Here is a 13,242-nt window from a genome sequence, read left to right as displayed (position 1 = left end):
AACTTATTATATTTCCATGTATATGTTAAACATTTCCTAGGAAGCAATGATAACCTCTAACTACATTCAGCTGGTCAAATATTTGCAGAGTTACCATGTGATTTAATACAGTATTCACTTATGAAATCTGTCTTTAACATAGAAATATCATAAATTTAAAGTAGCCATTACATTTTTTTCCAGTAAACTCTTACTTGCAGAGGTGATATTCAGCAGGTTCTGACCAGTTCTGGAGAACCGGTAGCAGAAATTTTGAGTAGTTCGGAGAACCAGCAAATACCACCTTCTGACTGGAGATTTTACAGTATCCTTCCCCTGCCACACCCACCAAGCCACGCCCACAGAACCGGTAGTAAAAAAATTGAATCCCACCACTGTCTTACTGAATTTCCTTTGCCTATTTATAAAGAGCTGCAAAATTATTGATTGTAGAATTTTAGAGATCCAGACATAATGAGTAACTGGAGGCAGGGAAATAAATCTCAGCAAAAATGAGACAAACTTTCGAAGACTTAATAATAAAGAGGAAACTTCAACAGTTTATACAGCCAATCTGTATTACTGAACATACATGGAAAATGATTCAGAAGAACTATTTTGGACCTTATGTAAGTGAAACGTCTCTCTGGATTCATGTACGAAGCCTGACCTTTTCAGAGACTTACTTGGAAAATTAATGAACAGCAGGGAAGTGGTGGGACTTACATGGGGTTTGAAGCAATTCTGGATTCTTTAGAAACTTGTACAACTCCACTACAGATGTAGTATGTGGAACAACATTATGTTATTATTATTTTTCTTATGACTTATCAGATTAATTAAATGTTATATAATGTTCAGAGTTTTTGGCTTTATATACACAGGTGGTATTCAGCATGTTCTGACCAGTTCTGGGGAAGCGGTACTGGAAATTTTGAGTAGTTCGTAGAACCGGCAAATACTACCTCTGACTGGCCCCAAACCCATCTATTCTCTGCTTCCCAAGTCCCAGCTGATCGGCTGGGTCTTCTTTTGTTGCCCTGCAAAGGAGAATAGATCTGAAAAGCAGGTTACTGAGGTGGGGAGGGAATGGGATTTTGCAGCAACCTTCCCCCAGGAGTGGGGTGGGAATGGGGATTTTGCAGTATTATCCCTCTAGGAGTGGGGTGGGAATGGAGATTTTACAGTATCCTTCCCCAGCCATGCCCACCAAGCCACGCTCACCACACCAGGCCACACCCACCCAGCCATGTTCACAGAACCTGTAGTAAATTTTTTTGAATCCCATCACTGTTTATAGCTGTACCTTATAGATATATGGACAGATTCTAGAAGAGGGTTGGACGATGCTAATATAATGACTTAAAGTATTGTATCTCTTTAAAAAGTCATTTTAATTTGGTGTCTGGATCTTTTTTCAGCATCAAAGTATATAAAATAGTATCAATATGATATGATATAATTCATTAATTAATCAACTGACCATATCAAATATGAACATCAGCCACAATAAAATGAGTCAAGAAAAGGTGGAGCGAAATGAAATAAAATAGCTTCAGTGAGATAAAATGCAGGTAGTCCTCAACTTACAGACTGTTTAAAGTTACAATGGCACTGAAAAAAATGACTTATGACTGTTTTTCACACAGTGCAACCATTGCAGCATTGCCATCATCACATGATCAGAATTCAGACACTTGGCAACTGACATTATATTTGTGACAGTTGCAATGTTCTGGGATCATGTGATCAACTTTTGTGACCTTCTGACAAGCAAAATCAATGGGGAAGCCGGATTCACTTAACAACTGAGTTACTAACTTAACAGCTGCAGTGATTCACTTAACAACCGTGGCAAGAAAGTTCGTAAAATGGGGCAAAATTCAATTAACAAATGTCTCATTTAATAAAATAAATTTTGGGCTCAATTGTGATCATAAGTCAAGAACCTTCTGTAGAATAAAATCTAGTAGCTAAGATAAAGATAAAAGAGTAAGATAAAATCTAGTAGCTAAGTTAAAATGATATCAGGCAAAAAGGGAAGAAAACAACATTACTGAATTACTGTACAAATTACTTCTGACAGGCTTGATAAAGAGTATCAAGCTCCTTACAAAAAAATTTTCAACAAAAATAACTATAAAGCAAACAGTCTTGAAGCAACAAACACACTTTAGGAGCTACCCAAATGAATTTGATTTAAAATGTTACATTATTTACAAAAACTGGTATATCTTCTAATATTTTTATAGGCGTTTAATGATGGCAGAGAGGACATATGACTCCTCCCCCAATAAAGAAAATTGTGTTCTGTGAAAACACATTGGTGTTCCATGTTTGCAGCGGGATTAAGGTTACATTAGAGCCAATTTGTTTTCAAAAAATCAACAGCGTTATGAGGAAATCACCAAAGAATGGGAAAGACACATGAGCTGTAATCATCTTGGTCTGGCCTGCCACATCTTGTGCAAAGACTTCTGTATAACCTGCCACACTAGCTTGACGAATTTATATGCTATACACAATTCTGAATCTCAAGTTACATCATGCCTTTGGAAATTTATAACAAAACTATCTGGCATAGATACAATCATTAAGTGTATATTAAAGGTCATGTTAAATGAGAAAAAAAATAAAACATGATGGATTAATGGTTCAGCCAGAACTTTTAATCCTGCAGTTTCATCTTATCCACAAGCACCATATAAGGATTGCTGTTCTCCTCTTAAGCTTTCTTCATTTTGAAACTCATCTTTAGGCAAGTTATTTTTGTTATTAATTATTTAATAACTATATATTTTCCACTTACCGATTTGCATAATTCAACAATACCTATCACTTGATAACAGCTATACATAGTAAGTATATTATCATATTGAAAGTTCAATTTATCCTATGTTTACTTCCTTGTAAACATCCTATATTTTATCCTTCATTTACTTCAAAGTCCACCTTCTTGTACAATAATCCCAATATAATCATAAGTATTGACAAATAATATATAACCAATGAACACATCATCTCTTTCTCTTTCACCATCTGCAAATTGTATGACATGTTTCATTCTGGGCTAGTGACACTATACATATATATGCACATATACATATACATATACATATACATATACATACATACATACATACATACATACACTACACACACACACACAAACACACACATAATGAAAATCAGGCAAACTATGTCGATAGATAGATAGATAGATAGATAGATAGATGATAGATAGATAGATAGATAGATAGATAGATAGATAGATAGATAGATAGATAGATAGATTTGATCTCTTTGAATCAGTACAACTCCTGGCAACTGCCTGGAATACCTGAAGTTTTCTTGGCAAGGTTTCTCCAAAGTGGTTTGCCATTGCTGGCTCCCTAGGGCTGAACATGTCTGACCTAACATCACCCAGCTGATTTGTGCCCAGTATGAATCTCACAGTCCTCCAGATTCTAACCTGATGCCTTAACCAATACACCAAACTGGTTCTCAAGCATCAGTTAGCTACCAGATATTTGAAAAGGAACAAGCTTAGAAAATACAAGAAAATGCAAGAAACTACACCCACTGTAACTCAAGCAGAATTATGTATCAAAGCTATAAAAATCTGTTGTTTTTTCTGGTTATATTGCTTACCTGCATGTTTGGTGATGAAATCTTTCTCCTTTTAAGAAGCATTTGTTTGGTGATTCTACACATTCACAAATACATTTTGTAGGGTTTAATGGCTGGTGTTTAGGGCATGTTCTTTTACACACACATTGGCACTTTTCTTCATCAAACTCTTTGTTGAGTCCACAAGAGCTGGGAAGCAGTTTATTTTTACATGTACATTGACATGATGTTCTGTCTAGTTCTTTGTGAATTCCACAGCTAGAAGGTGTCACTCCTCCCTTGCAGACACACTGACAGGTTTCTTCATCAAGTTCCTTGTTAGACCCACAGATATCATGGAATCCTTCAGCAGTATCTGAGCATTTGAAGTAAGAAAAATACGCTTCAGGCATTGCACAAGAGTAGAACACATATCTGTTAATTTTTGTAGCTAGTGGAAATTATTCATTTCTCCAATTCATTTCTATATCACTGTACTTATAACTATACAATATGAGTGAACAAATATTAATAGGTTGTTCCATAAAAATGAACTATAAAACTATAAAAAGATCTTGTGGGCATTTTTTTTTCTTTTCTATAAATTAAACTAAATAACTGTTTAGTTATTTAAACTAATAACTAAAGTAATCTTTTATTACATATTTCCTACCAGTATCTGGTGGATAGGAGGAGAAACTGAAGTCATGTTGTGCCAGACATCTGCATAAGTGATTATTCCAAATATGACTTTTTGGACAGGTTTTATTTGTTATTTGACACCTAAGAGTGAAACATAACATCAATATATATCAAAGATAATTTAACACAAGTGATAATACATATGTAACATAGGTGTTTCAGAAAACAAATAACATCTTTTATTGTATGTACACCAGCACATGTGGTGGAATATCCAGCTAGAGAGGGGGAGATGTGAAGAAGCTTTTGCACAGCAGAAAATGGTGCAGGCCTTACCTACTCCAAAGCCCTAAAGCCTTACTTGAGGCAGAAACCTGAAGCTAATCAACCAGTGGAACAGTTTGTCTTCAGAAGTTGTGGGTGCCTCATCGTTGGAGGCTTTTAAGAAGAGACTGGATAGCCATTTGTCTGAAATGGCATAAGAGTCCTGCTCGAGCAGGGAGTTCGACTAGGAGACTTGCAAGCTCCTTCCAACTTCGTTACTGTATTTCTGTTTGACTCTTATTAAGTCAATACAATATAATGAAGAATACAATCAGTCGGGCTAGAGCCTTGTTAAATAGGCATTGCAACGATAAAGTAACTTTGACCAATTCATAATGCAGGCCTGGTTCCTTGTGCCTGACCTGACGGTACATTCTGTTAAAAACTATTTTTCAAGCTAGAACAAATCTTTAATAATATATACCAAATCATGACCCCCAATTTATTTTAAACATATACTGTATTTTTCGCGCTATAAGACACAATTCCCCCCCCCTCAAAAAAGTAAGTGGAAATGTCTCTGCATCTTATACAGCAGATGTTGCCAAAGCCCCCTCCAAACCAGCCCCCACCCTTTGGCCTTTGCCTCCCAGCAATTTGCCTCCTTGCAACAAAGCCTGGTCAGCTTCAGCACAGCCTGATTTAGCACAAGTAGCTGATTGGTGGTTGCACTGGCCTCCTGGAATACTGCCAATCAGCTGTTCCAGGCAGTGGGGATTGCCACTGCCCATTGCTGCCATTGCTGCCCATTGCTACATCCCCGAACTGTGTGTCCCATTTTCCGCCTCTGTGTGCCCCATTTTCGGCCCATTTCAGCTGCCGCTGGTGGCGGTTATCCCTGCCGCCTGGAACGGGCCAAAAATGGGCCTTCCGGCGGCCGAAAATGGTGCACATGGAGGCAGCAATGGGCAGCGACCACTTTAGCTTGGAACAGCTGATCGATGGTATTCTGGAAGGTATCCAATCCAACTGTCAATCAGCTGCTCGTGCTAAATCAGGCTGTGTGAAGTTGACTAGGCTGTTTGCTGCAAGGAGGCAAATTGCTGGGAGGCAGAGGCAGATTTTTTTTCCTTGTTTTCCTCCCCAAAAGCTAGGTGCGTGTTATGGTCTGGAGTGTTTTATAGTGTTTTATAGTGCAAAAAATATGGTATTTACACATCTTGGTTTTGATCTTCAGAACACAATAGGAAAATTCATATTTTATTTAAAAATAGTTTTAAATAGTTGCAATTTCTTACTGTGCTTGTATCACTGGCAAGGAGCGTCGAATAATTGAATGAACTTGTCTGTAGACATCTAGTTTGGACATGCATCGGCAGGAAGTATGATTGGCAAAACTGATTGTTACAGGTTTGGGACCATGAGACAGGGGCACAGTTATTTCGAACAACTACGAAGAGCACAAAAAGAAAAAAAGTATAAGTTAAGACTATGGTAGTTAAGCTTTATTTTCCTTCTTTTTCCTTCACAGAGCTTTTTCAACAGTTAAAATGCTCAAAGCTAAATGGCTTCATCAATTAAAGTCTATTCCCCTCCACAAATTTTATACTTATTTGTTTTAACAGTTAACTCAATACATTGTGAATGAGCGGTATATTTTCCATGATTGAGATAATACAAGACTTTATGATTACAGGTTTTGAAAATGGGCAGAAAATTTATGTATATTTACAAAATACCAGTACATTTGTGTGCTTTGCTTATAAAATTCTTCTAAACAGTTTATAACCAAGAGGCATAGCCTTTTCAAGGGAGACCCCTAAAAGTTTCAAATAAATAGTAGGTAACATGATGAATAATTAATGTAGTCCTAATTTTTTTTTATTCTGATAAAATTTGTAATAAAAAATAAGATGTGCTGCATATTATAAGCCATTTTTCTTATATTTGGTCTCTATTTGGCACATGATGAAATGTATTTCTATTGAAAGTTCATTTATGTTGTAAAGCAACACTTCTAGCAGCTTGTATCAGTCAATGCAGTTCCTTTCTAATACATCAGCCAAAGGATTGCATATCTCTCTTAGAAATTTGAGTGCTATGCATGCAGCAACTGTTCCTTTTTCTTAACACAGCTGTCAGGAAGAGGAGTAAGAAACCTTTTCCCCAGTTTCCTCTATAAAATAAAAGAAGCCTAAATACTAAACAAATGCTGTGGTGATTAAGGTCCTGGTCTAGAAATCAAGACACCATGAGTTATAGTCTCTTCTTTGGCATGAAAGCCATCTGGGTAATTTTGGACCAATCACTCTCTCTTAGCCCAACAGGGTTCTGTTATGGGGAAAATAGGCTGAAGGAGGAGCATTAGGTATGTTCACTACCTTCAGTTACTTGTAAAGAAATGTAGGATAAAAATCCAATAAATAAATGAATATGAGAAGTGAGCAGGGGTTATATCAGGCAATGGATATCCCTGTGGGAAAAAAAAGAAAGCACATGAAAAAAGACATTGGAATGCTTGCACTATCTAATAAGATGCAGGAAATAGAAAACAAAAAAGTGTTAGAGCAGCCATATATTTAGCTACTTTCAATCTTGGTTTATAGCAAATCAATGTATTTGATGAAGATATATCATGCAGCAATCATAATATACAATGAGCGAAAACTTTATTACAGTATTTCATTGCTACATACAATTTTTGTTTGTGTAATGCCTGACAGATGAATATGTAAAATTATTACTGTATACTGAAAAGTTTTGTGCTGAAATTGATAAAAATATTCTTTCTAATAGCTCATTCAAACACATAAACTCATTTGTTAAAGTATGGTAAACTTTTAAATTCCAACAAAACCTACCAACTGGACTATTCATATATGCATACAGTAGATTAGGCTGAATAAGTCATGTGCATGGTGTGTGTGACAGAGAGAGAGAGAGAGAGAGAGAGAGAGAGATGGTCAGGGGTGGGATTATACCAGTTTGGGTGAACTGGATGTTAAATTTGCATCTGGTTCCCGAACCAGTATTTGAACCGACCAGCTTGCCCCTCCCGCCCCTCCTAGGAGTCTCCACGCAGCCCATTTTTGATGCAGGTAAGTACAGGGTCTGCATAGAGGCTCTGGGATGGGGAAAAACAGGTCTTCTGGAAGTCTGGAAATAGGCCTATTTCCAGCTTTCGGACGGCCTCCAGAGCCTGGGGGAGCCGGTTTTGCCCTTCCAGAAGCCCAGGGGAAGACTCTGGACCCTTGGGAAGGTGAAAAATGGCCCTCCAGGAAGTACTGGAAGTACCAAAATGGGCCTGTTTCTGGCTTCCAGAGAGGGCCTCCAGAGCCCAGGAGAGGCCATTTTCACCCTCCCAGAGGCTCAAGAAAGCCTCTGGACCCCTGGGAAGGCAAAAAATAGCCCTCCCGGAAATTCCAGTAGACCACACCCACCATGGCCACACCCACCCAGCAACTGGGCAGCGAACCGGTTGCTGGGATTTTTGAATCCCACCCCTGGAGTGGGGGTGGGGTGTATGCAGAATGCTTTCAGAATAATGGTCTTAGTAGTCAATAGTCTGAAAATAAGTTATTTTGATACATTGTGACTCCCAAATCAGGACAATTGTTTATGATCTTAGTAAAGAATACTATTGCTATGAAAATCACTCATTAAAAACCTGATTAAATAATTTATTCTTCATGAGAAATCAGCAACCAGTGTGTAGGACATAATTTCGGAAGCAGGGTGTTTTAAGGCATTTACTAGCTTTTTCTTAAAGGCCCCCAAATTATTACATCATTGACTAATGTGTGGCATATGACTTAGTGCCATTAAAAATTGTAGAAAAGCTGCATGTAAATCATTCTCAAAGTTACAAAAAGAAGGCAAGCTCCAAGTCAAGCAGATAAATAAATGTAACTAGTTAGATACTACTTGATTGAGGTGCGGTATTTCATAAGATATTTATTTTCTTTCTTTGTTTGATACATCATAAAATATGAATAATTTTTTAAAAACTGAAGATACTCTTTACATATATATTATACTATATTAAACCGGTCTTGTCTAGATTATTCTCCAAATCATGTCATAGCTTGCTGATATCATAAGAATGCTCTGATATCTAAATAATAGTATGATCTCAAATTTCTAATTATGTGTTTCTTTGGAATGAATACTTTATATATGTCTTCCTGTCTTCTTGCAATGTGTACCATAATGAAAATATTTTCCATCTGCTGACCTGCTACTGTGTCCTCATGAACTAGTGATCAGTATATTCAAAGAAATTCTGAGGTTTCTAGAATCCCAAAAGTCTATTAGAAAAGAGGGGAAAGGCCACTGAAAGAGATGCTATGATTCTCTCTACTATAACTGTCTGCTCAAAAAGAATGGGATTCCGGGAGCAATAGAATGGTTTGTCCTCACAGAAAGAAAGCTGGGTTTTTTGTGTGCATGACTCAATTATTTGTGCCAAAAGAAAGCAAACTGCAACAACAACAAAATTTTCTATCTGCTTTAAGTTTGAGCAGCAGCCCACTTGAGGGACTGTGATTAGTGAAGAAATTTTGTGCAAAATCAAATCATACATAAACAAAAAGGATATTTTTACATTTCTGATTCTATATACAGTAGTTTCCAGGAAATCACAGAAGCTACTGAAAAAGTTTAAACCAATCAAAATATGCAGAAATAATTGAATTAGAAGTGCAGGAAAGCAAACATGAAAGTGATTATTGATATATGGCTTGGCATCTCAAATACTGGCTGCAGATAATATTATATCCAAGGTAAATTAACAGGTGGTGCTATGAACTGTTTCCATAACTGAGGCGGCAACAGAATGAAACTGTTCAATGTAATTCACTGTATCAGGATTAAATCAGGGTTAATATAAAAGGAAAAACTATTTCTATGTATGTAAACATTATTCTTAATTTATATTTTTGGAGTGCACTCTTTCTTAGAGTCCTCACATCTTCTTAAAGTTCTTGGAAGTAAAAGATTATTATTCTTATCACTAATTAGATATTTTTGTTTGGGTGTTGTTTTTAAAAAGATGTTAAATCAATCCTAGGATTTAAATACCAAAACGATCAGTCATTGAGTATCGATAAGGTCTAGACTCAGAATGAGTTCATAAGCTCCGTTAGACTTTTGAGCCACAGATGTCCATTCTATCTTTTCATATGCTGTACTTAATCATTATATTTTTCTCATTTCCGTAGTTTATGCAGTTGATTATTGTCTATTTTACTGTTAACCCAAAGCAATTTGTGTTCTAGGGAAACTTTGTTACTATTTTATTTTAAAATATTGCATTTACTTTAAATTTATGCAAAAAAACAGTAGAGATCTAAATATTATGCAGTCAAAACAACTTACCGTTTTGCTGACGTAGCTTGTACTGATATTCATACACTGCAGCCCTTCACTATTGCAGCAACCTCCACATCTGTAGACGGATACACATGGAGGTTTAAAGAAGATGTTTGTTGTTGCTCCAGATTCTTTTCCCACATCTACAGTTACTTCACGTGGCATGCATTGAGTTTTTCTCCACTCATTATCAATACCTGCCAAGTCAGAAGCTTACAGTTTATAAAATAGTTCTTTTTAATAATATGCCTTTACAATTAATAATAATAATAATACTTTATTTGTGGTCACAGACCAAAACACAAGTACAACAAAAGAAGAACATGGGAAAATTAGTCATTAACAATTGGTCACCAAAAACTTGACTAAGGGGAATTACAGCATTCTCCTCTGATGGTTATAGCTCCCTCAAAATTTTTTGGAAACCTGACAAGTGATATATGAGGAGCCATACCCTAGACAATATAACAACAAATTACTAACGTTGTGTCTAGAAGGGTCTGTTTCAAGGAGAGACAGTAACTTAGATCTGCCTGTGTTATACATAGGACAATATAAAAGGACATACTCCACAGTTTCAACCTCAGCTCTGTCTCAGGGGCATAGCTGCTCGTAAATCGGGAGCCTCTTAAATCGCCCATCCAGTAGTGCTGAGGGCAAGACATTAAATTGAGCTAGGGAGAAAGCTCTTCTATACTTGGGAATAGTTAGAGTGTAAAAATAGGAAGCCATCCTCAGTCTGTAATTGTTAAATTGGCTGAAGATCAGAGGGGAGCAAGTTTTGTTAGCTCTGGCTCGTAGATATTGCAAGTCAATGTCCACAAACCATTGGACTACCCTAAATTGGGCATCCTTAAGGCCATAATCTCCCAGGGCATCCCCCGTAAAACCTAGCAGGTGTAATTTCTTCATCAGCTCCCTCTCCCAACAAGAAATATGAGAGTTAGCAAACGCCAGGGAGAGGTAGTACCAGGAACTGCCAGAAAGAGCACCCCAAACCACCATTTAAAGGTGTTAATCCACGCCATATATTCGACTGATCGAGTGCCCAGTTCCAGGTACATTGGAGCAAAACCAGCACAAGGAGGAAGACCCAGGAGTTTTCTAAGAAAGACAGCCTGGGTTCTTTCAATACAATCCCTGAAGCCCCGTATCCATATGGGAATTCCATGAAGAGTTTGAGCCAAAGTTTTGGCTTTGTAAATACGCAGAGCAGAAGGAATAAACTGGCCCCCTTGGGTATAAAAAAATCTTAAAATCTGCTGGTGACTACAGAAAGCCGAATTCAGCACCTGGGTTCGATGTCTAGTCCAAGCACTGGTGTTCTGAAATTGAATACCTGAATACTTAAAATGGAAAACCTGCTTAACAGCATTATCATTGATAGCCCAGTTATACACTTTCCGGGCTCTAGAGAACACCACTACTTTGATTTGTCATAATTAATGGACAAGTCGCTCTCAGCACAATAAGAGCCAAATGCAGAAAGTGATCTTTTCAGACCTGGCCTTGACAATGAAAGGAGGGCCGCATTGTCAGCATAAAAGAGAAGCGGGATCTTCGTAGTTGACAGCTTTGGGGCGTGGGACTCAATATGTCCAATGTGAAAGGCCAAGTCAGATAAGAATAAATTAAACAAAAGAGGAGCCAGAACACAACCCTGCCTTACTCTGTTCTTAATTGGGATAGAATTTGAAAGTTCTCCCTGCAAACCACACCTGACCTGACTAGAGGTCTGGTTGTACAAGGATCTAATTAGGAACAGAAGACGTCTATTGATAGAACTTTTGAGCAGTTTTGACCACAACAGTCCCTTAGGGACTGAGTCAAACGCTGACTTTAGGTCGATAAAAGCAGTAAAAAGTTTGCCACCTGGTATGGTAGTATATTTATCGGTGCGCTAAGACAAAGCAGTGGTCCAGTGTGGCATAGCCTGCTTTAAACCCAATCTCTTCAGCACCAATAATATTGGACTACTCAACCCAAGTGAGGAGTCTACGCTGGAGATATTTAGCATACAGTTTTCCAATGATGGAGAGCAGGCTTATGGGGTGATAGTTGGCTGGGTTGTTCCTATTTCCTCATTTAAAAACTGGAACAATAATTGCTAAGCTCTAGGAGGTAGGGATCCTGCCAGAGATATCGCTATGCATAAGGAGTCTTGCTAAGCGAGGAATCCACCACTCGGAATTGGATTTTAGCAAATCAGGGGGTATAGCATCAGGGCCAGGGGCTTTGCCTGACTTGAGTTCAGAGATAAGCTCGGTAATCTCAGCATGAGTCACGGGCTGCCAGTCAGGAACTGCAGGAGGCAGCTGTGGCCCAAGCATGGTCGAACTTGTTGATGCCTGGAAAATTGCCAAGAAATGGTTTTCCCAATCTCTGTTGGAAATACAGCAGAGTGGGAGTTCTTGATGACCCGGCAAGGAGCTGGCAACAATTTGCCAAAATAATTTTTTTCTCCACTCATTATCAATACCTGTCAAGTCAGAAGCTTACAGTTTATAAAATAGTTCTTTTTTAATAATTTAAATCAGAGTCATAATCAATCTTTGATTCATGGTGAAATCCAGACTTAATCCTGTTTAGGCAGATGTGTTTCAGAGAATAGAACAAATTAAGCAAGGTATCAGTGAGAGTATCTGCAGGATTCAGTCTGGGTTTCATCTAATTATTTATAGACATAGAGTTAAAAATGCTTATAACAATTCCTAAAATTATTTTATTCAAAGAATATTCTGCCCTTCTTATGGGAGATTTGCATCAGTGAATGGGTTTGTATCACACAAACCCCCCATAAGTAGGAAAAAATAATTTAACTTCTTTAAGTTAAAATTAGCATGTGATGTTGTAAGAAAGATAAAATATTTAGATAAGCTGTCTTATGCATCAGGTCATTATAGACCTGAAATGGTTGTGATGCCACTGCTGCTGGACTCTAGATGCAGCCTCAAAGTTTAATACTATTTGAGTAAATTAAATAACGCTTAATAATGAAACAGATATATGCCTGGGAAAACTGAAAACCTAAAAGTAGATATGGCAGAGTGTTATACATTTATTGGAGCTTAGCAGTGAGAATTCACAAATTATTCTGAAATAGCCAATGAAATGTTTCATCGTGTAGCATACTTCTTTTATTTTTAAATTGCTCTTTAATGAAGTTGTAAAATTGTTATAATTTCAAATGGGAAAATAGAAGTTGCTTACCTGAAACGTTCTAGAATTCAAAGCAAAATTGGTGTTTGTGTCATTAATTCAAAGAGATATAATTTTCTTTTGCAAGGACAGTATGCATATTTCCTACCTAGCTCCTTTGTGGATCTTATGACAAAGGAAGAAAGAAGATACCTCAAGCGGGAAAGGAGGACGGACTAT

The 13,242-nt window shown here is 37.4% G+C and overlaps 1 protein-coding gene across 2 annotated transcripts in view; it reads right to left on the bottom strand.

Annotated features, from left to right (window-relative positions):
• Positions 1–13,242, bottom strand: part of VEGFC (vascular endothelial growth factor C) — a 51,080-nt gene that overhangs the window by 3,749 nt on the left and 34,089 nt on the right. For both annotated transcript variants that reach the window (XM_026699674.2, XM_087936379.1), the window contains exons 3-6: positions 9,871–10,061; positions 5,793–5,944; positions 4,262–4,371; positions 3,631–3,964 (exon numbers count right to left, since the gene is read on the bottom strand). In XM_026699674.2, the coding sequence (XP_026555459.1) occupies positions 3,631–3,964; positions 4,262–4,371; positions 5,793–5,944; positions 9,871–10,061 (787 nt within the window). The remainder of the gene's footprint in view (positions 1–3,630; positions 3,965–4,261; positions 4,372–5,792; positions 5,945–9,870; positions 10,062–13,242) is intronic.

The sequence above is a fragment of the Pseudonaja textilis genome, chromosome 6, assembly GCF_049901715.1.
Source record: "Pseudonaja textilis isolate UNSWEBS1 chromosome 6, rPseTex1.2, whole genome shotgun sequence".
NCBI classification, from domain to species: Eukaryota; Metazoa; Chordata; class Lepidosauria; order Squamata; family Elapidae; genus Pseudonaja; species Pseudonaja textilis.
This window is presented reverse-complemented; position numbering and strand designations above follow the sequence as displayed.